General features: G+C 38.5%; 1 protein-coding gene across 3 annotated transcripts in view; it reads left to right on the top strand.

Annotated features, from left to right (window-relative positions):
• The window catches only part of LOC109108193 (prospero homeobox protein 1-like), a 31,542-nt gene extending 12,890 nt beyond the window's left edge, over positions 1-18,652 (top strand). For 2 of the 3 annotated variants that reach the window (XM_042774198.1, XM_042774199.1), the window contains exons 4-5: positions 1,922-2,116; positions 18,029-18,652. In XM_042774198.1, the coding sequence (XP_042630132.1) occupies positions 1,922-2,116; positions 18,029-18,217 (384 nt within the window). In that variant the 3' untranslated portion in view covers positions 18,218-18,652. The remainder of the gene's footprint in view (positions 1-1,921; positions 2,117-18,028) is intronic. The other variant, XM_042774200.1, reaches the window with a different exon arrangement.
• The last annotated feature ends 7,613 nt before the right edge of the window (positions 18,653-26,265 follow it).

Raw genomic sequence — 26,265 nt, 5'->3', positions numbered from 1 at the left:
AGAAAAAAGAAGCCCCTCGAGTTCAGTAGATCCTAATAGGTTTAACGTCTATTGAAATGGGGGTAAGTGAGAGATCAGATAGCCTTGCATCTTTGGTTGTTCTTTTTTTTCGCCTCTTTCTTTCTTTCCTTGTTTTCAACCCCTGTTCTCGCTCGCTGTTAGGCTGAGAGAAGGCACAGGCGACACACAGGCCAAATGTATAATTCCTGGATAGGTTAAGTACATGTTTGAACTTCTGCAGACTGATGCCTCGGGATGACGACTTAATCATTTTCTGCTGAATTATGGGAGAAGAACTCTCACGGTGGCACAGTAATTATGCTCTCGGCTGGCCTTTTGGGGAAACGTTGTGGCTTCTGACTCTTTCTCCAACTCAGATTCCCTGCTATGATTTCTCATTCACATCATTATCTTAAATTTGCAAGCATGGAGACAAGTTTCTACACGGTAATTACATCTATCCTCGGAAAACACAGTTGCCTTCCATCCTCTTTGTTCCTTGCCCTTCCTCTTTTTTTTTCTCCTTATGCTCGATCTCTCTCTCTCCTCAGCTGTCATCTAAACAGAGGCCTGCATATTCTCATGGCCACAGATTGATAAGTGCTCACTGTTGATTTTTGATTAATGCTCTTTAAGGATATGGAAGGGGAGGCAAAGGCAATGAAGGTTTGATGAACACCCGTAATGACAAAAGGCAGGAGGCTGCATGTCAGAGCAGCCAACAGAAAGCCCGCTGGATTTATAGCTTTTAACTTGGCTAAATTCAACTCAGCTGTCCTGTACATTCACACTCTTGGCAGCCATAGCTTTCGCACACACACATGAACACACACACATAGCTGCACACACAGAAAGGACCAAAGGTCGTCACACAGGTCATTCGCTGAGGTCATGGGGCAAGTACACAGGGCAAACAGAGTACTGTGTATTTACTGGTCTAGGATCAGGCGCTCCAAATATAGCTCCAACAACAGTGTACTAAAGCCAGCTCTGAGCTGCCGAGCTAAACTATTCAACAAGAGCTGTACTTGTTGCAAGGTTTTTTTATTTAATTTAGATTTCTTTACTCAATTTCACCCTTTACTTGATCACTTACTTCACTCGATTATTAATGTGGGGAAAAAAACCTGAGGCATATCAGAATTAACTCGGCTACTTGATATGTAAATTTGCCTTTACTGCATTACAAGCTATTGACACAATTATAATTTCATCTACTCAGCCCTGAACTGTTTGCATTTGCGCACAACAGCAAATATCCGCACCGACCGTGTAAGCCTTGCTGGAAGAACCCCCCCCCTCCCCCCCCCCTCCCCCCCCTGACCAATCTGTCTCAGCTACGGGTTTGTTTGGTTACCCATCATCCTCAAGGGCAATGTGAAGTAAACACGTTTGTAGAAACAAATGTCTTATCTGTTGTCTTGACATTTAAGGGTCTCACTGGCTAACCATACTGGAGGTTAGTCAGACCTGATGTTATTAGTTTTCAGTAAAAACAGACTAAAGATTGAAATAGTGGGATCCTTCTGGTGTAAATATAATTTTTCTGAAAGAAAAAAAATTATGTTATAATAAAAAAGATGATATATATATATTGTTTAACTATTATTTTTATTTTTATTTAATTTTTTCAGAAAAGCTTTTCTAGTATGTTTTGGGACCCCTAAATGCCATATATATTACCTTAATAATATTGTTGCTATTTTTTTGTTGTTGTGACAACCTTCATTTGCATAGCTTGTGTCAGGATAAAAACAAGCATAATATCAACAGTTACAAAATTCCTCTAAAATAAATGAATAAATAAATGTACTGATGAGCACAAATGCACAATAATAAATATCAAATATGTTTCTCTGTGCTGAACCAACAGCAACAAAAATTAAAAGTGTTTCTCTTTTTCCCCCTTTCTCTCTCAAAGTTCAACCGCTGCATCACATCTCAGCTGATCAAGTGGTTCAGTAACTTCCGTGAGTTCTACTACATCCAGATGGAGAAATTTGCTCGGCAGGCCATCAACGACGGCGTAACAGGGGCAGACGAGCTGAGCGTGAGCCGGGACTGCGAGCTTTTCCGTGCTCTTAACATGCACTACAACAAGGCCAATGATTTTGAGGTGAGCACTCGTCCGTTACCTTTGTTTCACGCTACTAAGTGACTGCATTCACCTTATCAGGCCACACTTTATTACGAGGTGAGATTCACGCAGTGATGCAAAAGGTATGACTTTGAGTCTTTTCCGTTAATGTTAGCACAGTTCAAAGCTTTAAAATGAATACAGCTAAATGATCTCTTTATATGATTAGACAATGAATGGCAAGCTGTTCATCCCATAAGCCCCACCCCCACGCTCCCCCTGCTCTCAGTACTCCTGGGGTAAAGTGAACAAGAAATTTTTCTCTTTTTTTTTGGCTGAAACACAGTCATGCATCTGTCTGTTTGATGAGGCAAACAGGGAGCGATGCTTCAGGGCCAAGTGTCCTTGTCAAATACAATTTGCAGAGCTCACATTTACCGCTCAGCTCACTATCAATATCTGCCCACTGGGACTCTGGTCGTTCAAACACTATCCTTACAACATCATCATCATTTAGCTGACTATTAGCAAAAATCTGCCCCCTTCCCCCTCCCCTCCCTTTCATTTAGATCAGGTCAAAGCCAAGGTTTATTGTGATTGCAGGTACAGAGAACGCGGCGCGCCACACCTTTCATGACCAGGAAGATATTTAGGGACATGATCCCTATTTTCATATATAAATGCAAGATTTGCATGGCTGTGGAAGAAAGTGCAGGGCACCATGAATAAGACTGTTGTTGGTAGGGAAGTCGAACCGAGGGAGAGATTGTTTTGCATATCAAGAGCCACAAAGGCTGCACAGGTGTACAAGCAGGACCGCCTAAAAGACTTTCCCAAATGCTCATTTTCCATGCAAGGAAAACTCGATCTTTAATGCAAATTTTAGCTCCCTGGTCAGTTCCTTTTTTCCTACCGGGCCAAATCACCTCGGGTCGTGTCTCTAGCATGCGACGACATCCCACAGCAAGTCCGTGCCGCAGAGAGAGGTCACACAACCTTTAGCGGTGCAAAGGGACACTTCATGCTGAGGCTTTTTTTGTACTAAATTTTCTCTTCTCCACCTGTCAGACTGCGAGGCATGAAACTGGAACCCTTGCCGATTCAGCAAGTTGCTCTTTCTGCCAAATTTAGCATCATCAAAGTTCCACCTTGCTAGCTCCTTCTGAATGAATATACTCTCTGTTGTGCTGATCGTTTGATGTTAATCTAGTCTGTCAATGTGCACCAGTAATGTGCTTCCTCCTCCTTTGAGACTTTCTTTTTTGTAGTTGGGCCCTGTCATTTCTCTCTCTCTTTCATTGCACTTCCTTTCGCTGCCTTGTGTCTTTCATCCTCTTCGAATGTACTCACCCCTCACTTTCCCATTACAAACTTTTTAATGACATAATTGTCACATTCCTCATGGTGGAATGAGCAAAGGCCGTAATTAAAGGAGCTTCATTAATTGCCTTCAATGCACTTGTGTTGTGTGCTCACCAAGCTTGCTGTTTTCTTTCAAGTTGTTTATCCTTCATTCGGCTCCTCCTCCAATGTGCTGTCTCGATACGCCGTCATTTCTCTCCTAATTACTGTTCTGTTTGTCTTAGCTGGACAATGGCACAAATGAACACAATCAAGGACATTTGCATAGACACAGCTTATGATGTCCAGACTCTGAAAGGCTCCCAAAAAAACAAAAAACAAGTTAAACCTCCTTTCTCGTCTTTTCTCCTAAACAGAGCCACCAGCAATGTGGCAAGTGTTATCTCTTATCTCTTATGTACAAAGCAGATATGATCAAGCCTAACAGACCTGCTTAACTGTTGTCTGGGAACATCATTTGTCTATCCTGCGAAGCTAAATGAATACATTAGAATTTTTTATTAAACGTTTATTTCACTTAAACGTGAAAATTTGGTCACTATTAGCACTCCCCATGTCCCTGTATATTGTTATTTTTTTATTCTATGGCTCCCAAAGAAGCGTTTTTGAAGGGTCTTCATGCAGCTCTTTTCAAAAAACTAGAATTCATTGACAGGATACAAAAAAGGAACCATAAACGTTGTCCATGATCCATAAGTCTTCTGAAGTCTCGCTTTATGTCAGGAATAGATTAAATTTGCATTGTTATTCACTGAAAATTGCAGCTATTAAACCATATTCCACATAAACTGTTGAACTGTCAGTGTAATCCAAATGTTGACATGATATTTCTGAAAAAAAAAAAAAGTTGTCAGTGCATAATATTTAATATTTATTGTCTGTGCATAATTTCTCATATAAGGCCAGTGTATGGCTCCTGAAGACTTGGACTATAGACCAAAAGTCATATAGACCACTTTTATGGCGTTTGTATTTTTGAGCATGACTGAACTTATATGGAAAAGAGCTGTATAAGCATTCTTCAAAATGTCTTTTTTGTGCATCACTGAAAAGAAACAGTGTTTTTTTTTTCTTTTTCTTTTTTCAAACAGGAGTGTGAAAAATAGTTGGCGATCAAATCCTTTAAAATGTCGAAAAAAATAAGTTGCAGAACATATAATCGTATAAAGATTCGTATAAAGAAAGTGAACACCTGCACAGTTACGCATTGTTAGCCAAAGTGGCGTTTCCTGGCCCTGTAATTGTGGCATCTGGTTCTCAGGAGCCGTCTTCACACTTTTACTGTATCACATCACAGGCACCATTGATGAGTTCTAAGGGGGGTGGGGTCCAAGGGCTCCACTGGGAAAAGAAGACATTTTTATGACAGCTCTGGGAAGGTCTCATCTTTCGGCCACAAAATAGTTCAAGGCTCTTCTGTCAAAACCCCTTGAGTGCCCCCCCACCACCCCCCAACTTATCCCAGACCCGCCTTGTCTTCAGTTCTTGTACCCTCCTCCAACTGAGGAGAGCATAGAGTAGGCTTAGTCTCTCACTCTCTTTCTTTGGTCCCTGTGATCTCTGAGCCTTTTTGAAAAAGTGTTGGTGGCCATATACCCACAGCACACTCACACAGACCTCCTTTGACTTAGAGTTCTCGACCTCGTAACTTCAGGCTATCAGGTGTCTGTGGCTATTCACACTGAGTGAATGAATCTTTAAAACTTTGTTTGTTTTCCACTCATAGTTTTGTATATGCGGTGAAATTCCAAGGTTAAAAAGATACTGTTATAGTTTAGGGAATACTTAAAGGTGAAGTGTGTAATTTCTGCGCCGCTAGCGTCAACAATCGGAACTGCAAAATTAATGGCTTTATGAAAAAACTCCCCTCGTCTGCCATTGGTCGTTCAAACCGATAGCCCCACCCACAATACATGCTATTGGTTGATTCAGTGTTGCTGTTGTCGGTTTGCGCAAACAAACAGAGCCACAGTGTTTATACTTTTACAGAAAATCTGAAATTAAAAGTTAGCGAAAGGCTTACTTAAAATTTCCTTTTAAGGTGGAATATTATATTTAAAAAATGTCACAATGAACATTTAAATGTCTACAAAAAAAGCACATAATGTAAATGATGCAATATAAGATGCTCTGAAGAGCAACACTCTCCCCCTCAAAAAAGATCAATTATCCAACATCCAACACGTCCCCCCTCTTCTTCAGGTTTCTCTTCCCTTTTGTTTATTCTCTCGTCTCCTCTTGTCCATGCCTGGTGTGACCTACCCCAAAGGCCTTCATTATTAATTGTCCTTTGGAGACAGGGAAAAGTTCAAAGACTGTGCGGATGGTCCCTTTACTGCGACCGTCTATTGTCTAACATTCATCTCCCTTTACCCTTGTTCCAGGAGTGTATTATCTCCCCTGCCTCATGAGAAAAGAAGGTTAGTCAATAAGAGCTTAGAGAGCTGCCATCGTGACTGCCAGGAGGTCCTGGCCTCCCAAGTCCACACACAGCTCCCCCACAGAGGGCTAGTTTACTGTTGTTTATCTTTGAGCTGCTAGCTTTTACCACGCTACACTAGCACATCTTAGGATCGGGCTCTGGTTTCACTTCTTCCTCTCTGACCTCACACTGACCTGCAGTGTGGTCTGCCAGCTTACCTCATGCTCCCATTATAACACCACTCAAAGCTATGGACAGTGCTATAAGATAGCGGTGGACATTTAAAGGATACATTAGGAACGGTTCAACTTAATCTTACAGTTGTAACCCCTTAACATCTCATTTTCTTGCTGGGGAAAAAAAAATTGTTTAGCTTTACATGTTTTGTTTTGTTTTTTTCTCTATAGGCTACACGCATCAATGAACTGCAAAAATAATGACTGTCCTCACCAACTCATGCCATTGGTTGAGCCAATGTTGCTGTTGTCGGGCAGGTCGGGACGCTCAAACAAACAAAGTAATGTTTTGAAAGCATCACAGAGCCGCTGTGTTTACGCTATAACAGGAAATCAACCTAAGAATGGCTTAGTTACAGTTGTCCCTGCAGCTACAAAAACTATTTACCTCATACATGCAAATATAATATTATATGTATAAATTAAATGTAATTAAATTAGTAATACTTCAGTTATATGAGTTTAGCATTTATACCTTAATTTAAAAGCACAGAAAATGTGCAACAAAAGATAAAATTCAACTTTGCATCCAGTATGCAGCAAAAGTATATAAAATATCCGCTCGATTGAAACTGAAGACAAAGTTGGACTTGGTGCCCCATTGTGTGGCAAGCGCACATGCAGCTGGGATGGCACCCCTCACAATAAGTGTTCTGTGGTAAACCCTTGGCCCGTCATGTGATATCAAGAGTCACTGTGGTCAGATGATGCAGACTATTGTCTTCAAGGGCTCTTGGCTCACAATCATCTTCCTCTCTCTAATTAGATCATACTGTCTGATTGACTGACACTTACAATTACAAGATAGAAACTACTCTTTTTGACAAATAAAAGAGAAATTTAAAACAATTACAATAACATATTACTAATAATACAAATAGGATACAAAAATACTTCTATCCTTTAATATTAAATACAGCTGGTTTAGCAGTATTCCGCTAACAGCTTCTTATTCTCAGTGTTGAACCAATTCATCACCTGAGAGCTGATGGATAGGAGACTATAATGCATTTCCTCTTTTTTTCACTACTTGCTTTACTTTAAATGTCACGCTTCACAGCTCCCCGTCACACTGTACATCCCCAGCTGAAAGTAATAAAGCTCTATGAAAACAAACTCCCATCATATTAGCTTAGTTATTACCATGCTTCACGTCAGAGGAGCTCCAGTAATCTAGTTATAGGACGACACTTGGGTTCTGTTCCCATTGTGGCCGCTGATAGAAAAAGGCTTACACTCTTTATGTCTTTATTGAATGCACTTTAGGCAATATTTTAAAATTAGACTGGCAGATAGTGAGTTTAACAGTATTCAGGTTTGACAAAAATATTTTTTTTCTTTTACCTGCCATGTAAGGGAATATCCGTTCCCATATCTCTGTTGATGAGATCACTCGCAGGGGCTGTGTGATTTCTTCTCATTCGATTCTTGTGGGAACTGAACTTCCTCAGCGTGTTGGTTAATCATTAGTGGAGGTGACCTGGAGAACACTACAGTACAGCACATTACATCCAATGGCCTTGACTGTACTTACCAAGGGACAGCGTAATCGTTGCCATCAAATCTGCATTAAAGACTTATCTTTTGTTCATTACTAGCACAAATAGCAACATCAACAAGGAGATGTAATTTAATAATTCATAATGGAAGGTGCAACGAAAGCACACCTACTTTAAACTGCTTCACTTACAAAACACAAAGGGTTTTTTCAGCCTAACTGTCTGGTGATGGCAGTTTAGAGGGACCTACTGCTGTAGGCACTCTATATTGTATATAACTCAGAGAAACAGAGACAGAAATTAGATAAGAGTGCGCGATGCTTTCAGGCAATGTTTTTTTTGTTTTTTTTCTCCAGACAAAATTACTTATTAATGGTCACTAAGTTGCACGGGGGACCAAGCCCTGCAGTCTTTAGCACCAGCCAAAGAAAACAACTACACACACACACACTAGCACGTACAGAATAAATCATAGATGTAGTACTGTTCAAGTTTAATTCTTTCCCTAATGCTATAAATCTAATATGAGTGTTTCATTTAACTACTTAAGAATTTATTGACTGTATATCAAACCTGCTCAAGTACATCTCGTACACAATGAAAATTATTTTAGTATCTTTATCTTGTTTTCCAGTAAAAATATTAAAATAGCTGTAAAGCAAAATTAATTAATTTAACATTTACTTTTTGTCTTGTTTTATGCATAAGCCTCAAAACATTTAGTTGGATTTAAGTTTAAAAATTGTGATACACAATGTACTGGTACCATATTGATTATTGGCTCAAATTATTATTATTATTATTTTCTGGTTTTAGTGGCTATTGAATATTTAATTGAATGTTTTTTCCAGTATTTTCACAATCTAACACGCAAGTTAATATTTAAAACAACCCAATAATTTAATAAAACTGTTAAATGTAATCTTTAGCAATTTCACAATGCATATCTTTTTTCAAACTGTACATTATAAGTTTGATTTTAGTTATTAGGGTTTTATTTTGAATTTATTTAGACAAAACCATAACGATTTTAAAAACAACCATATGGTCATCGGCCATAGTATAAAAATAATTATGGGCTTATCGCTATCGGCCACGATTTTTATAAAGAGTCCGAAAAAAAAAATTATGTTAATTCAATATGTGTTCTCTGAAAACAACTCTTATACACACTTATGCAACTTTGCTTCAAATAAATTTTGTCATTCAGAAATTGTCTTTACTGGAAAACAAGACAAAATGCTGATTAAGTGAAAGGTTTTTGCAGTAATGTGTTTTGTTTGGGGGTTTTTTATTTTTATTTTCGAATTAAGAACACAGGATGAACTTGACCATGTCCTACCAACAAGCATCACATGCTTCCTGCCCTAAAGTGTGACATTGTGGCGCTGAATATCCACTTCCTTTAATTGCTTCTCAGCATTAAGTGCTGCCTGCCATGGGCTGGAATTCTGGTGTCACGAAGGGACCTGTGACAGAACATAAACAGTGCATTAATAGCTTCTAAAAGGCCTGCAAGCTCACTGGAACGCCATCTTCCTACAGATAAGTTCCTGGAGTGGCACAAACTGAGAAACACCTGCCAGTGCCAGAACCAGTGCCAGTCTTTATGGCTCCCTACAAGTAGCTTTTGATGGAAAGTTCTTCCATGGACTAGACAGGCCTCCTTTTTTCCGCCCAGACTCCTTCCATGTTCTCCCATGTCACCTTGTGTGCAGTCTGCTCAGTGACACCACTGGTGATTATGTCATTATTTTGCTCCAGGGGGTTCTAACACATCTGTAGCACTCATGCACGGCTTTCTCCAAACCCTGGCACATCTCCCACCCAACCACCCCATCTCTGTCTCCCTCCCTCTTCTCTTCATTAGTCTCGGTGCCAGATCCTTTCTTCAGCCAGACAAGAAAGACCCAACTCCAAGCTGCCTTTCTCCTCCTCCTGCCTGCTCCAGTCCTTAGGCCATTCTGTCCTCCCTCTCCCCCTCCTTCTACTCCAGATGTCCCTCTTTCTCTCTTTCCCTCCCTCAAACACTCTCTTCTTTCATGGGGTTCAACTGCAATTTGAGACAAATGACTTCATAACCTTTAGCCCAAGCAGGTTTGAACCCAGACCCTCCTCTAGGTCAGAGACCTAGTGCCTCTGAATTTGAAGTGCACATGTCATTGTGGCATTGTTTGCTTTAGCAAATGCAATGATATAAAAGGGCGAAAGGACATCCTGCTCATATGGCGAATCAGATTCAGCATAATAATCATTCTTCATTAAAGGAATAGTTCAACCAAAAATGAAAACTCATTATAACTCACTCTTGTTCTAAAGCTGTATGACTTTCTTTCCTCCATGAAACACAAAGCGATAGATTTACTGGTCCATCTTTTTCAATGAAATCGCAATGCATTCATGCTTCAAAAACATATCATAAAAGTGTGCATACAATATCTGCACTATTGTCTTCAAAATGCATCTGACAACATTGTGTGACAAACAGAACTAAATTTTAAGTCGTTATTCATACAATCGTACAGAATAGTTTTTTGTACTTTTCTTACAAGTTTATTATTAAAATGTTCTTCTGTGTTTGAAGAAAAAAAGGTGAGTAGGCTAAATAATGGCAGTTTTTTTTTTTTTTTTGGCTGAACAATTCCATTTATAATGCTTGTTTCGTCTTCTGTGAAAAAAAAAAAAAAATAACCAGCGAATGACCTTATTTAAAGGTGAGCGCAAATATATCCACTCGCGCACACACTCACTATGTGCCAGCGTGCCTTGAAAAATGGGCATATGGTGCTTGCTCAAAGTTTTCTTAAGTATGAAAAATAGTTTTCATCAAGGCCAATGCAGAATCAGCAGCAGCATGCGTATGTTTGTCCAGCATTGGCAGTGAGAACCTAGGCCTGCTTCAAGGTTGTTGGGACAGTTTGTAGAGCTCAGTTGCATCACAGTGGGTTTTGAAAGAATCTTTATCAGAGAGGGAAACATGCAATCTGTTTGCCTGATTGACACTCCAGCCAAGAGTTTATCAAACTGCAAGGTTTTGCTTTCTATGTGCTATTGATTAGCTGGAGCTGAGCGTCCAGCGTTCAGTGTAACGTTTCACGTTTGGGATGTTGCTCTTTTGAAGTTCAGTCTAGCTCCCAGACAAGCAGTGATAGAGAGAAACTGAGAGCGAGTGGGTGGGAGGCAAGTGGGGTGGACTCTTATACTTTCAGCCCCCTGGCCTTGAGACTTGTTTGCTCTCTGTCAATCCATTATCTCCTAAAAAAAAAAACAACTCAACCTCCTGACATAGTCTGTGTTATTTAGATGTTATATTTATTTAAAAAGGTCTTTATTTTGTACTTCAATACATGCCTTTTAAAAATTATATATATATATATATATATATATATATATATATATATAAATATATATATATATATATATATATATACATGTGTGTGTGTGTGTCTGTGTGTGTATACACACACACACACACAAATATAAACAGCTTATTTTATTTTTTATTTTTTTGAGGATCCTTACCAGTAGTGAAAGGGAAGTGTTCACTTCTCAGATTAAAGTTTGAGATGGGGAAATGGTGATAATGATGAAGTATGAAATGTGAGCAACATGCTTCTCTTAGAATTTAAATTAGTGGGAAAAAAAGAGTCATTTAAATAGTTGTTTTTTCACAAATATTATTTGTGCTGTAACATCATTAGATTAAATATTGACTTAATTTCATTAATATTAATGTTGCATCATTAGCATTGAAACTAAATATTTTAGTTTTTCTCTTCAACAATCTCTGAGAAATCTTACTGACTAGCAGATGAATTTATCACCTTTGACTGGACAGCTTGGCCTGAGCAAATACAAGCAGTGAGATACACCAGATCCAAACAGAGGCAATATCAAACAAGAGCCGCAATGAAATGGAAAGTAGACTCTTCCCCTTTAATGATTAACTCTGGTGAGAAAACCAGTACTTTCTTCCCAAGAAGAAACTCTTAGCAGGGACAGAGAGTGAGCCTGGGCTTTCAGTTCCCCACGCTGTGGCCTTTTGAGATACAAACGTTTCACAGACTGTGTCTTCATCTGCGGTACTCATCTATGACATTTCCCACACATGTATTCGCTCAGCCCTCCTTCCCCTCCCCACACAGTCCTTGATTTGTATGGTAGTTATCAGGAGGTAAGTCTCTCCTCGATCAATATTTACCCAACAAACAGAGTCGATTCGGAGGCAGTTTGTATAGAGGGCCCAAGTGCACACGCAGTGGGGTGAATGAATGCTGGTTGAAGTACCGGGGCTGCTGATCATGACTGCTCTACATGCCCCCACCCCCCACCCCCCCACTTCTCTTCTTGTCTTGTGTTTCTCAGTGGAGGCGTGATATAATATCCCTCTTTTCATAAGATGGTCCTGTGTCCTCTCATCCTTGGCAACAGCAGCGCTGAGGATGCAGTGCTGCCAGAAAACTGATCAAGCTGGGGGGCAGGAACCAGTGGCCAGCTAATCGTGTAATGATACTCAGAAAATAAAATCATGCAATAATCATTTTTCAGTACAAACTGAGCTTAATTGACAGAATTTGTCGCATAATTTGTCCCTCCTTTTCTTAAAAAAAAGCAAAAAATCAAGGTTACAATGCCGTAAATGGGACACAATAATATCTACATTAATAGATATTATCTACTAATATAGATATATTATCTACAGTAATAGAAGTGAATGGGACACATTTTTGGAGGATGTAAAAGCCGAAATATGAAGCTGGTAATTTCACAAAAGCATTTCTGTTACCTTGTGTATTTGACACTTGTGTAATTTTCAATTTAGTATTTTAGAGGCAATGAGGTTATAAAATTGCATATAACTTTACACATTAATGGTTACCAAGCAATTTTTTCACACTAAAATCTCATTAACTCTCATATTGTTTACATTTTGTGAGTATATCATTGAAACAATGAGTATTTTCCTGTTTGCATTGGCCCCATTCACTTTCATAGTAAACTCCTCACTGTAACCCAGATTTCTGCATTGTCAACATTATTTTTTGGGTCATCAACATGCCACAGATGAAGTTAGCTTAACTTGAACACTGAACCCAGAATATTCCTTTAACTCTTAATGTTGTTTCAGGGATATTAGAATATTAATATGACGTATTATAACGTGTACAAATCGGAACTTGGAACTGGTGGAAGTAATTGAGTAATCACTTACGCTTTTCACACTTTCACATCATCTACAGCCAAGAAGCGAAACACAGCATGACAGCATGCACAAACACGGCGGCCACCGACACACGTAGTGTTTTCTTTATTAGTATTAATTTTCTCTGAGGGCTATGTGGGCCATTTAAACCATGCCCGACGTATTTTTCCTCTCAACTTGACTGAATCAGGAGTCCTAAAGAGGGCATATGAAATATTGATGTGGAATTGTCTGCCGTGCGATTCAGCTGTGTTTACCACACAGCAGAGCGGCCTTAGAGGCTTAGCCTACACAATAGCCGTAACAAAAGAACAACAGCTGATCCGTGTGAGGCGAGGAGGTGACAAAACAGTTAAAGCATGCTGCTGGCTATGGGCAAGCAGTCAGCAGATGCAGACAAAAGGGTTTGTGACAAGAATAACTCTCCCTCTCCCTCTCCCTCTCTCTCTCTCTCTCTCTCTCTCTCTCTCTCTCTTTTCCTCTGTCTCTCTCTCTCTCTCTCTCTTTCCAAGGCAAGCAGTCAAGAGGATCCAAAATACCAATACCCTTTTCTCCTTGACATTGTCTTCTTCCCTAGTCAGCATTTTACTGTCCTTTTATGGTAAAAAAAAAAAATGAGTCGGAGAAATTCCTCACAGGAATATTCTTAGCAATGCAGCACTCCTGGGCTTTACCCCACATTAGTGTCAGTGGCTATGCAAAGTAATCAAATTTGATGTGAACATATCTCTCTCACAAATAGGATAAATATATATCTATTAACGATAACATCTTCACATTAACACTAAACAGGTGTGCACACCTGCTTCATAAAAGAGCCAATCAAGTTTAGGACTTGCATGCACATTGAATAAAAAAAAAGTAGCTTTATGAAACTGAGAGATGATTAAACTAAATCAGTTAATCAATTTTTTGAGCCAGTTCGCTAAAATGAATCATCAGAATGAACCAGCTTGCTAAAATGAATCAGACTGCTAAGAAACATTTCCGTGAACGAAACTGAGTAATGATTTAAAATAATTCATTCATACTTTTTATTAACCAGTTCATTAGAATAAATCATCCTATTGAACCAAATCTCTAAAATGATTCAGACTTCCTAATGCTATTCAAGAGAGACATACTTATAAAGCACATTGTGTCAAGCTACACCACAACTTGTTGAAAACTCTAGCTTGTTTCTGGAAAATCAATGCCATTATGCTGCACTGTTTTTAGGTAATTGCTTTTGTACTGTAGGACTCGCATGAACATCAAATAATGTGTAGTTTATTTATTTATTTATTTATTTTTTGGTTGATTTATGCTATTTTATTGTTGAATCTAAATATTTTATTGAAATGCAGTCTTGACAAACAGATTTGAAAAATTCAGCCATATAGCTAGCCGAAGGCATTACCAAGATAGCCACCAAGCAGGTTGACTTGCCTTTAAGGGACTATGGTAGCATCCAAAAGAGACAGACTCCCTTCTGAGACCGCACAAATTTTAGAAAGGCACCTTTATCACTTTTTTCTTTCTTCCTGTGTGCAATTATTCTGTTGTTTTTCCAGAAAGCTGCTGGGCATTGTCTGAGGGGGTGGAAGACTTATAAAAGCGTGAAAAAAAAAATAGGGGAGAGGGTATGTTGTGAGTTGGGGTGTTGGGGAGGTTGGATATCTATAACCTTTGTAATCCACCCCCCACCCCACCCCACCTCTCTTCTCTTTTTCTTTCTCACCCCCTCCATTCCATGTGACATTCATTCATCAGCCAAGTGCGTTTGGCAAGCCCTTCGCCTATGAGCGCCGTCCCAGTGACCACTAACCTTGGTATGTCCTGACACTCGTGATGAGTATCTGCAGGACACAGAAGGCAAGCAGGCTGCTATGTCAGGCCCTTTATTGTGTACTGCCGAGGCTGGGGACAGTCAGCATAATCAAACAAATGACCCCTGAAGGCTGTGCCCCTCGGGGAGGGAGAAGTAGAAGGAGACAGAGCTCTGGCCAAAAGCACTTGGGCAGGATTTTTTTACTTTTTTTTATCTTCTCTTCTCTTCTCTCCCCCCTCCCTTCCTATGATCTTGCCCCAGGAGAAAAAGTGGAGGAGGGGAGAAATTACTGTACAGCACTGTACAAAAATGTCACCCTTTTGAGACAGACAGTGCTCAAGCATAGCAGTGTTGAAGAGATACTTTGAAACTGCTGTAAGCTACTTGTAATTTAAACCAGTTCAACTACAGTCAAGCTGCTGTAAGAAAACATAGTATGTTACACTACAAGGTGGAAAAGTAGCTACATTAAAGCTATAAGAGGTTGATATATAAAAAAAATTAATTTATTGATTATATATATATATATATATATATATATATATATATATATATATATATATATATATATATATATATATATATATATATATATATATATTAAATGATATATGAATTATTATTGAAAACAATCAAACTTCAATACACATACATTTACACAAAACGAATAAAACTAAACAACACTCTAACTTATCTTAACTGGATCAGGAATGAATCCATAAAACACTTTTAAACCAGTTCAATAAAATTAATCATCTAAATGAACCATCACAGTGCTATTTGAAAGAGACAATTCCAAGAACAAAATTGAGTAATGATTCAAATGGATCAATTCATAATTTTAAACAGGTCATTAAAATGATTTGCCAGAATGAACAAATTCACTAAAATGAGTCAGACTTCCCATAGCTGTTTGAGAAAAATAGTTCCATGAAGAAAACTGAGTGACAATTGAAATGAACTAATGAATCATTTTAACGAGTTCGTTAAAGCGAATCATCCAAATGAACCAACTCACTAAAATGAATCAGACTTCCCAATGCTATTCGAGAGAGGGCTACTTGTTGAAAACACTGGAAAAGCTATGATATTATGTTACACAATTCAGTTAGCAACGTTGCTACTTTTAGCTATTTACTCCCTAACACCGGAACACATCATAAAAGGGAGGTAGGCTGGGGCACGTTACAGCATATAAACCCAATCAAGCCTTCAACAACACTCTGGTGAATCATACCATCTAGTTTAACTGCCATTATAAGTTCAGTATTTATAGCCATGCTATAATTTAATACTGCATCACAACAAAAAGTCAAGCACTTATGATTGTGGCGGCAGAGTGAAACATCTTCCACACAGGTCAAGGCCTTTCAAACAAGGGTATGCCTTTGATGACAGTATATTTAACACACTTAATGGAAAAAAGGGAGCTGGGGATGGTGTGGGTCGCATGGATGAGATTCTTTGTCCAGACAACTGCTCACCTGGCAGGGCCTTTGAGGAGCAGTCAGAGTCTGATTGATAGTACTGATGCCAAACTAAGTGCTGATCCCGATCCATGGGGGAGGGCTGCATTGATAAAACCAACTATTGGACTGCAACTTTAACCTTGCAGTGGAGGATGAATATTAGATGGTGTCATGAGCTTTGTTGCGAGTGCACTGATTTGGGGTGGTTGGAGGAAAAACTGCAAAAGAAGATATTTTGAAGAATGTTTAACCGGTTTTGTCCATACAATGAAATTCAGTGGAGTCCAAAACACCATTGGACCGTACTGACTTCTATTGTCCCTGTTGAAAAAACAGCATATGCTGGTTAGGTATGTTATGAAGCATGGTTGCTGGTTTGAGCTGGTTTACTACTGTAGCTCCTGCTCAGGACCAGCTAAAACCAGCTCATGACCAACTAAGGACCAGCTTAAACCAGCTACCATGCTTCAAAACCTACCTAACCCAACAGGGCTATGGAGAAAAAATAAAGACATCTTTTGAAGTCGTACAGGTTTGGAACAACATGATGATGGATAAATGTCCAAATTTTTTATCAATATTAGCATTCCTACTGCATCCCTCAAATGCTAACGCTTTCTCTGTGGCCTGTGGTAACACTTTTAATATGACAGCACTATGTTTTATGTCCTCATATGCAACCTTTGTGTCTGTTTCTTTGTGCCTGCGCCTGCTTCCCCATCTGTGTTCGAGCGTGTGGGTGTTTGTGAGTGTGTGTGGCAGTAAGCACCATGTCTGGGAAGTGTCTTGTCTAGCTGTAGGGGAGGTGACTTAGTTCTTTGCCTGGCTAATCATCTCTATAGTGTTAGCGGAGAGGGACTGTCACTGGTGCTAAAGAGATCACAGGGCCAGTCTATAGCACGCCCCCGGTCTTGGCCTTTTCTCACGAACAACAACCTCACGCCAGAGAGGATGTGTTCTGGTTGTAGAGAACAAACTCCTCAGTAGTGCACTATACGCTACCTGGTTGCTTTGCTTGCTTAAACACTGCAGTTAGAGGTCCAGACCTTGTCCAAGAGCACCAAGTTTACTGATAACTTTCCTTGAATTCTTCCACCTGGGATGGAGGCTACAACTTTGGCTCGAAACTTGGTGCCCAACCAATAAGTTACATGTTCATTACAGAATCTAGTTTCACTGGAACTTGATAAGAAGCAAAGCAGAATTTAGTATTTTATGGACCGCTGTCAGTGGCAGAATCTCCTTCCCCTTCTAGAAGTGGAAGCATATTGAGACAAAAAGACATTTTATGAGACATTGCTAACAATCTTGTGTCAAATAAAGGGAAGTCAACAAATTATGTTTCGCTCCCTCTAGGAAGTAGACTCTAAAAGAGGAACAGCTCAGGTAATGTTTAACCCAATGAGTTCCTCTTGGTTATAACCTCACAAATTCTGCCACATTCAAAACATTGACTGTAAGGTGTTGTTATGCGATGGTTTGACCTGTTTCGATGGGAAAAAAAAAATGTCTTGTTGCTTTTTTCACTGTAACCTTTCAAATGTAATGAAGTACTTTCACGTCCCCCAATGCTGCAGTTTGACAAAAAGAAAAGACAACTAATATAAAAGATTTGAAAGACTAAACACACGGGTATTTAAGTCAACACCACCAGAATGTGTTTCAGCAACTGAAACAAAGAGGAATTAGTGTAGTGACGATGTTTGGGGCCGGTCTCTATGTCCTCTCAGACTTTGCAGCCCAACTCTTCTCTTCTTAGTTTCTGCCAGAAGGGTAATTCGGCTCTTGAAGGGTCCTGCTTGCATCTCAGTGCAGAATTTTATTTTCTTGTTCGTTTTTACTTATCTCTTTTTATTTTTCTTTTCTTTTCTTTTCTTTTCTTTTCTTAACCAGAGACTTGGGATTGAAACCTAATATGTTTATTAATGTCATTGTCTCCTTGTGTATCAGCAGGTTCCGGAGCGATTCCTGGAAGTGGCACAGATCACGTTACGGGAGTTTTTCAATGCCATTGTGGCAGGCAAAGATGTTGATCCTTCCTGGAAGAAGGCCATATACAAGGTCATCTGCAAGCTGGACAGTGAGGTCCCAGAGATTTTTAAATCTCCCAATTGTCTGCAGGAGCTTCTGCATGAGTAGTGATTTTAATTGCTTACCATGTATCATCCCTTCTTTTCCTGAATCTTTACAAAGTAAGAGGTAGCATTCCTGTTTTTAAGTCCCGGCTACTTTTAATTGACTTAGCTGTTAATTTTTTTTTTTTTTTTTTGTGCTTCTTTTTTGGGAAAGTCTATAAAATTCTTGATTGTTTTTGACTGTATTCAATCCTTACCCCCTTTTTCCTTGCCTTTAAAACGGGCATTACTATGTTGACCACACAATGGTTAACAAATGGGACTGACACCCTTATTTTCTCTCTTTTATTGGTCATTTTTGCTGAGGGCTTTGTTTTATCCCCGGATGTTTGCAATGTGTGATGGTTTTACTATTGCTGAATAAGACTTGCATTTGTAGCTTGTATAGATGTAATTATTATTTATGATTAATATAATTATTACCATTAATGTTATTAATGCTTGCTGCAAAAAAGGAAGAAAGGAGAAGAAACACAAAAAATTGACATGTGATATTCTTGTTTCTCATGGCAATGCTACAGAAAATAAATTATTCTTTGGACAAAAAAATAATACAAATAAAAAAGAGTATAAAACATCTACTATGTAAAAAAATAAAAAAAAAAAATATATATATATAATATATATTTGATGTTATTCTTGAAAGAAAAAGCATTAACTGTTTTTTGGTTTAGCCATTCTTCTATGTTGGCTAGGGTCCAATGTTCTTGTGTTTTGTGTCCACATTGATAGCACTGGCTCTAGGGAGGGAGGCCTACTCATAGTTTTTTTTTTTTTTTTTTTCATGGAGCAGCCTCTCCTGTAACTAAGCAACATGGCCATTTCATACTGGGGCAAGCCAGTTCGACACACAAAAAAAGGACGCCTTCCCACTGAGAAACCATTCTTGCTCATAAAAAGCACACTGTCACAACTGCTCACATAAATACACACACCACTCTCATGCATACACGCTAATTCACAAACACAAACACGTGCCGTACGGTGTCAAGACAAGAGAATTGTTGTTGTTGTTGATTTTCTCCACCTGCTAGCTGGGAACACCTCTATAATTGGACAGTAAATTTGGTAGATTCTCAAGTTTGGTTTACACAGTAGGGATTTTGGTTGAGAATAATTATTTATACGTTAGCAAAATAAAAACGTTGTTTTTCTTCTTTCTACGTACAGGATTGTACATAGTTTATTTGTTAGAAATGTACAGATTTGCTTAATATTCACAATCATCTGATTAAGCTATGGCAGTGTACAGTTTATCAGTAGTGAAACTTCATGTTAGCGAGAGACTTTGTTTGAGTTCAGGTGAACATTTTCATGAATCATATGAAGTTCTTTGATTGAATTTTAGAAGCTAAGCCTACTAAGAGTTCCACACAAATGTAACCAGTTACAATGATTAGCCTACCCTAGAGAGAGTAAAAAAGCACAGTTTCTTATCAAAACAGTTTCCACAAAAGAAAAGAGGGCCTTCAGACTCTTTGTGCATCCCTTCCTAGTTCATAAATAAGAGTCCGCAATAGAGGGCAAGAGCTGGACATGTGATCTGCTCTGGAAGCCTGTGCCGTTTACATTGGGCAAATCCAGCTGATGAATTGAAACGCAGGCCGGCAATTATTGTCAGCACAATGCCTTAAAAAACCTGCTGACTTCTAGATTAATGGGCACAAAAGAGCATGAGGTGCTGTCATTCTGTCGCCAGGGCTGGCATCATCCACAGCCCCCAGACAACACACAAAACACCAAGCTATTCACTATGCATTGTAAAGAGAAGGAAAAACAAACCCAAAACAAAGTTAGAAGTTAAAAAAGGAGATGTTTGTCCCTGTTCTATTCTCAGGTCTCTTGCAAGGCTGTGTTGACATGCGTTCTCCTTTACATGCATTGTGATAAATAAAGATTCTTTCAAATTGTAAGAAATTCTATTATCAATATTAAGATATTAGAGGTGATGCTTTGCAACTAAAAGTGAAGGTTGTGTCATTGCAAAATTTTGATTTGCGCATAAAGCAGTGCTTAGTCGAATTCAGCTATTCATAATATTATGAATTCATAATATTATAATATTATATTCATAATCTAAACAGGCATTGTGTGTTTTACACACTTAATGAATCTGATAATTGCCTGTGCCTAATATTAATTACACCAGCAAATTATTTTTCTTTTTTTATATTTATATAACATAAAATGTAACAGAAATAATATTATTTGCCTTCTAAATCCTGAACGTGACATAAAATTATAGAACAAAATAGCACAAACTGAAACGGAGGGTTATATTTTCCTTGTTTTGAAACAAAATGCCCTCAGTAAGAGGTTCTGGGTAACGAGCTTCATGCAAAGTCCAGGAAAACTAATTTTTACAGCCCATTTGAAGAACAAGTATGACGCTTAGTTCCACATGAATCTGAAGTACTTTAAGCCATTTAACGTAGCACAGAGGCAATACATGTCCATAAGTGTGTGTGTGTGCTTACCTGTGCGTGTGCGTGTTTGCAGGGAGTGTGTGATATACACGCATGTTAGTACATTAGTTTTAGTTCCCATAAGGACTTCTGTTTATTTTATTTTCTCTTTTTGAACTTTTATTTGTATTTATCACTGTATTATCTTTTGGACAAACCAGAGGGAGGTTATGTTCAACGTGGCAATTTTTTTTCTTGCTAAAGTACTTTTAGAAATTTTATGATGTTTTAAATGTTTCGAGTGGCTTTCAGTTGACTGTTTTCTCCCCTTCATCTCACCACCTCTTCAGGTTTGCCCATCAAAGGTGACCTTGATTGGTCTGCATTAATTTGGTATTGAGATGGATCTGTTTGCGTGGTTACACAGGGTCATTTGTTTCTTTGTGAAAATCCTAAATGTAGCCGTGTACATTTCACACTCCATTAAGGACACTCTATAGAAAAACGAAACAAAAACCAAAAAAAAAAACCCTCTCTGAATAACCTATACAAAAATTTTATATATGATACACACACACATCACACTTGATATACACTACTGTGCATTTACATTTGACTTTTTTTTTTTTTTTTCATGCAATGGGGGTGGGGGGGTCATGTAGTTATCTGTACAAATCAATTGCCAAACTCAGTTTGGGACTGTTTTTTATTACAAAGAAAGATGTTACAAAGAGAAAAGGAAGGAAGAAACTTTGTATATGAATATATTTCTGGGAAGGGGAACAATTATTTGTACTGAATGCAATGTGTTGTACAAGACTCTTGACTCTTTGTAGATTTGATGCTGTATTTATGAGGTGTGTGCTCCCTGAAGGGTTTTAAACATGATTTCACTGGCTTCAACATGTATGTAAATACAAACCGAAAACGAGGAAACACTGCCTTTCTATGATTTAGCAATATGATGTAAATAGCATTGTTATGCCTTTTTTTTTTTTTTTGTATGAAAGAAATCTTTGATTCTAGTATGATAATTCCAGCTGAAACTGTTACAGTTTCCTTTGATACATTTGAAGGATACACACATTGTTAATGGGATAGCATTGTGGATTTTGTTGTCAATTTGTCATGCAGAAGTTTAATAATTTATTGGTTTAATTTATCATAATTTATTTGGTGATGATGTACAATTTTTGGTATTTCTGGGGATGTATTGTAATATTAATTGGTAGACAGAGACAATATAAATGCCCTCCTAAGCTCCTTAACTCTGTAGAGACATAAAGAGATACTTATGTCCAGGTAGACAGTGTAATTTCAGACACTGTAGTCATAAGAAAAGAAAAGAAAAAGAATAAAAGGAAAGAAAAGGAAAAAAAAATGTACAACAAAACTTTTCTTCTATCTTGTTTGGAAGGTGAAAAATTGTGTGTTTTGAAGTTTTATTTCTAATCACTTAATCAGACTTTTACCTTTGCTTTTTACCACCTACACAATACAGTAGTCAAAGTGCCTCGTGTGCCTTCCATCTCCTCGGAACTGAATGTATGTGCAGTATATATGCAAGCTTGTGCAAAATAAAAACTAAGTCCTAGATCAGGTGTTTCCTTTTGCCATTTGTCATCATTTAGATCAGCATGTTAATCAATGAAAAACCAAGGAGATTTGGAGTTGCCTGTGATGCCAGAAGAACTGACAGGATGTAAATGTGGGGATATTCTCACAGGCCTTTATATAGCCCTGTTTTGGGGCTTTATGGGCGTTGGATATTTTGAGATCAAGATAAGTTCATTTGAAAGAACTTTGTTCAATACCATAAACATTCTTTTTTATAAAAGGAAAATCTGGGTTACACTGGAAGTGAATAACATAAAAATAATGTAATATAATACTGTATTACAGCCACAAGACATTAACAGTATGAGTGTTAACATAACCTTTTCTGTGTTATGTTATATTTAATTTTACATTTTTGCCATGACAACATAGACAGACAGACAGACAGACAGACAGACAGACAGACAGACAGACAGACAGACAGACAGATAGATAGATAGATAGAAACCGCGAGAACAGAGACTGTGTTCACTGTGCTCGCAGAGAGAACAGAAAAATGGATGGATGGATAGATAGATAGATAGATAGATAGATAGATAGATAGATAGATAGATAGATAGATAGATAGATAGATAGATTGGCCTGTTATTTTAACATTCTTTGATTCATGTTTAATAGACCCACTGGCGGTTCACTTCATCAAAATATCACGGTCGTCATTTCCTGATGAAGAAGTCTTGGACAAAACATTAGAATGGTGTCATTTCAACCAGATTAATATTATCTGAAATGGAGATAAAAATAAATAAATAAATAAATAAAGTGCTTCAAATACACACATCAACATTCAATCTTAATTGCAAAAAAAGAGGATGTAAAAAGGTGTGCGTGGGGAAAAAAGAGCAGTGCTCGCACTGTGGCTCGTGCGGCCGTGTGGAGGGAAGCAGGGCGGCCGCTGCTGTAATTTATAGTCTGATACAAAGAGGCACTTTAGCGGGCCCGGATCGCTCCAGCCGCTCCACTGAACAGGAGGTGGGGTCAGCCTCCCCCCAACCACCACCCTCCGCGCCATAATGACGAGCGGAGCCGCTCGCCGCTCCCCTTCTGTTTGATTTCATCATCACGCCTTTGAAAAGCACATCTTAACAGCAAAACAATAAAACAGCTGTGTTTGTGTTGGCCCATTCATTGTTGAAAATTTTACCACCATCCCCTCTTCTCTCCCCTCCCTAAAGAGATAACACGAGAATAATGTCGCTACCATGATGCTCTCTCAGAAAAGAGAAAGGAAAGATCACTGGTATTAATTGGTTGTTATTAAAGCAGAGGTGGGATAAAGGATTTTTCTCGCAGGCCTGTCCGTGAGGTACAATGAATTTTGATCGCTTTAGTAGCGATGTTGTAAGCATGTGAGATTTTGGAAAACCTTTTTTCAAATTGGAAAGAATAAAGCGTTTTTGTTTGTTTTTTTCTAATTCAGACATCCTAAAGCGCATGTAAGTGGCGCACTGGCTGACCTCTGTCAGATTGGGGCATTTTATTTTGGCTATGTAGAACTAGCACTAACAGGCATGTGTCACCTTCCCTTTATCAAGAAGACAATGATCTCATCATCCCTTCTGGCATTACATGCAACTTCAGATGCAGCTGCATCGGTTTGGATCCAGACCTCATGTCTGCATCCAAACGACATGGACAGATGCGGTAAAAAGCGCCAGGCTCTTTTCTTCTGGGTTCTTTTTCATTCTTTTTGTGAACCTCTGGGGCTTCCCGCCTCAGCTCGGAGCTGACAGGCTCCTTGCAGTTGGGCAGAAGCAGCATCCTTGCATTACACGAACAGTCTGCTTCATAATCAAATACCATCTGTCGCTACATCTGAACCTGTTTTTAACATCTGTGCTTTCTGGTCTTAACAAAGCTTTAAAACCCAATTCACAACTTTCACAGCTCACCGAGCTGGATGTGTATATTTACTACCTTTAATACATCTTTCTGCTACTTTTATGAGGGCTCTGCTCTCTCCCAGCTGGGGGGCTGTTAGGAGGGCTGCTGGTGGGATGATACTGCCTTGCTCAAGTACCAACTGGCCTGCCACGAGCAGCCAAGTGCAGAGCACCACCGCACACTGGGTCATGGAGGAAAAGGAGTGAGATGGAGGGAGGGAAAACAAGGCAAAATGTGCCCCGATGAGAGAATGAACACCTTTTGCCAAAACAAGTTTTGTCCATTTGCCCCTCCGATGAGGAGGCTTGGAGTTGATCACGCTTGAAGCCCTATTACTGGAAATTACACTGAAGGCCGAATGGCAACCTAGGGGAGAATCAGGAGAGTGGAGCAGAAGTGTGTTCGGGGTAAATGGGAAAGTGAAAGGTCCCTCCGAGGACAGATCGGTCTGTCACCTCGCACATGCCGAGGAATCTGCCGAGTCTCTTCTACAACTTCGAACCCATTTGCCAGCAGATGTTACCGGTGAGGGTTCCAGAAAACAGGATTGTATGTTCGGTAAAGCTAAAAGTAGATGTTAGTCCAATGTTTTCTATTTGCTTTGTCTCATATTTGCTTGAGCTTGAGCAATCTCGCTATTCAGTTAGTGCTCTCATATCATAACGAAGCATATAAATGAGATGTGTTTTGACATAAATGACATAAAAAGATACGCTAAAGTGCCATTGGCTAGCAATTTTGCTTTCTAAGCCTTGTACAAATTGAATGGGTCAATGCCAAATAAGGAAAAACGAGTTCTTCATTATATTCTTTTTGTATTCATGTTGGTTTGATACCATTTAAAACTTGATACCATTTAAGTATTTTTTTGTAATGACTTTATAAAAATGTCATGTGGTATAACCATCAAGTGAAAAATACTTTTGTATTTTCCTTACACCTTGAACACGTCAGCATACACATAATCATTATTTTAAAAGTTTTAAAATACATATTTTTAAAGGTGAATGTAAGTTTTTGGAAGTTGCACCAAATGATATTTTATAAATTAAACTACACTCCAAAAAATGGTGCTAAATAGCACTAAAAGTTGTTCATTGGCTTGTAATCATAGGGAAACCACTTCATCTTTAAAGGTCCTACACAGCACCTTTGTCAAATGGTGCTATGTAGAACCATAAGAGGAACCCCATTTTCCTTCTTAGATTTTAGATGTGTTACTAAACTGTCATATGTTTGCTATGTATGGGTCTTTACTACAATGGCAAAAGCTGTTTTGAATCGCTTTTATGCTTTTCTGAGGTCAGAAAGTCTTGCATGGGGGCCCATGAATATTTCCTTATGGGCCAAGGCCCCTTGGGGGCAAAAAGGTTGAGAACCACATTATCTTCGGGAAATACCCTGTATTCAAATGTTGTTTTCAATCCTTTCCCCAACTAAACTAAGAAATTAAAAGAGAGTAAGAGAACCTTTAAAATACTTTACAGGGGTGTGTGTGTGTGTGTGTGTGTGTGTGTGTGTGTGTGTGTGTGTGTGTGTGTGTGTGTGTGTGTAACCTTGTTTTATCATAAAAAACTCAAAAGATCTGATATTTTTAAGAGACTTTATGACCTTGACACACATGATGGTCTGCATGGGTCCTCTCTATGATATTGTTTCCAGTGTGATGTTTTAGACAAGATATCAACAAGCATTTTTGATATTGTCAAAAGTACACATTTTTACGTGTAAAAAAAATATATATATATTGTTGTAATATATTTATAACAGTTTAATAAAAAATATATTTGTATAAATACACACACATATATGATTCTGAATTCGGAAATTAAAAACATCATCATGAAAGAAGTGTACTTAAGCCATTTTATGCATTGTTGAATAAATTAATAGATACAGAAAAAATGAGCATCATGCCATTGGCCCATGTAACAGACTCTCATTCAAATGTTTGTTTTGTAACATTTAATCCTACTTAATTTAATTACAGAAAGCAGGGGAAAAAAGCACCTTTTTCTTCCTCTGTGCCCTTTTTAGAAAAGGCTAATGTTTCAGATGACTTAGTGACACCTGGTGGCAGATTCATTACTGTGTTCTCTGCTATAGAGTCAGTTCCCACTCCACCAATGTTGGAGGAGGACAGACC

Source organism: Cyprinus carpio, chromosome A17 (genome assembly GCF_018340385.1).
Source record: "Cyprinus carpio isolate SPL01 chromosome A17, ASM1834038v1, whole genome shotgun sequence".
Lineage (NCBI taxonomy): Eukaryota > Metazoa > Chordata > Actinopteri > Cypriniformes > Cyprinidae > Cyprinus > Cyprinus carpio.
Note: the sequence above shows the minus strand (reverse complement) of the source record. Positions and strands in the feature narration are given on the sequence as shown.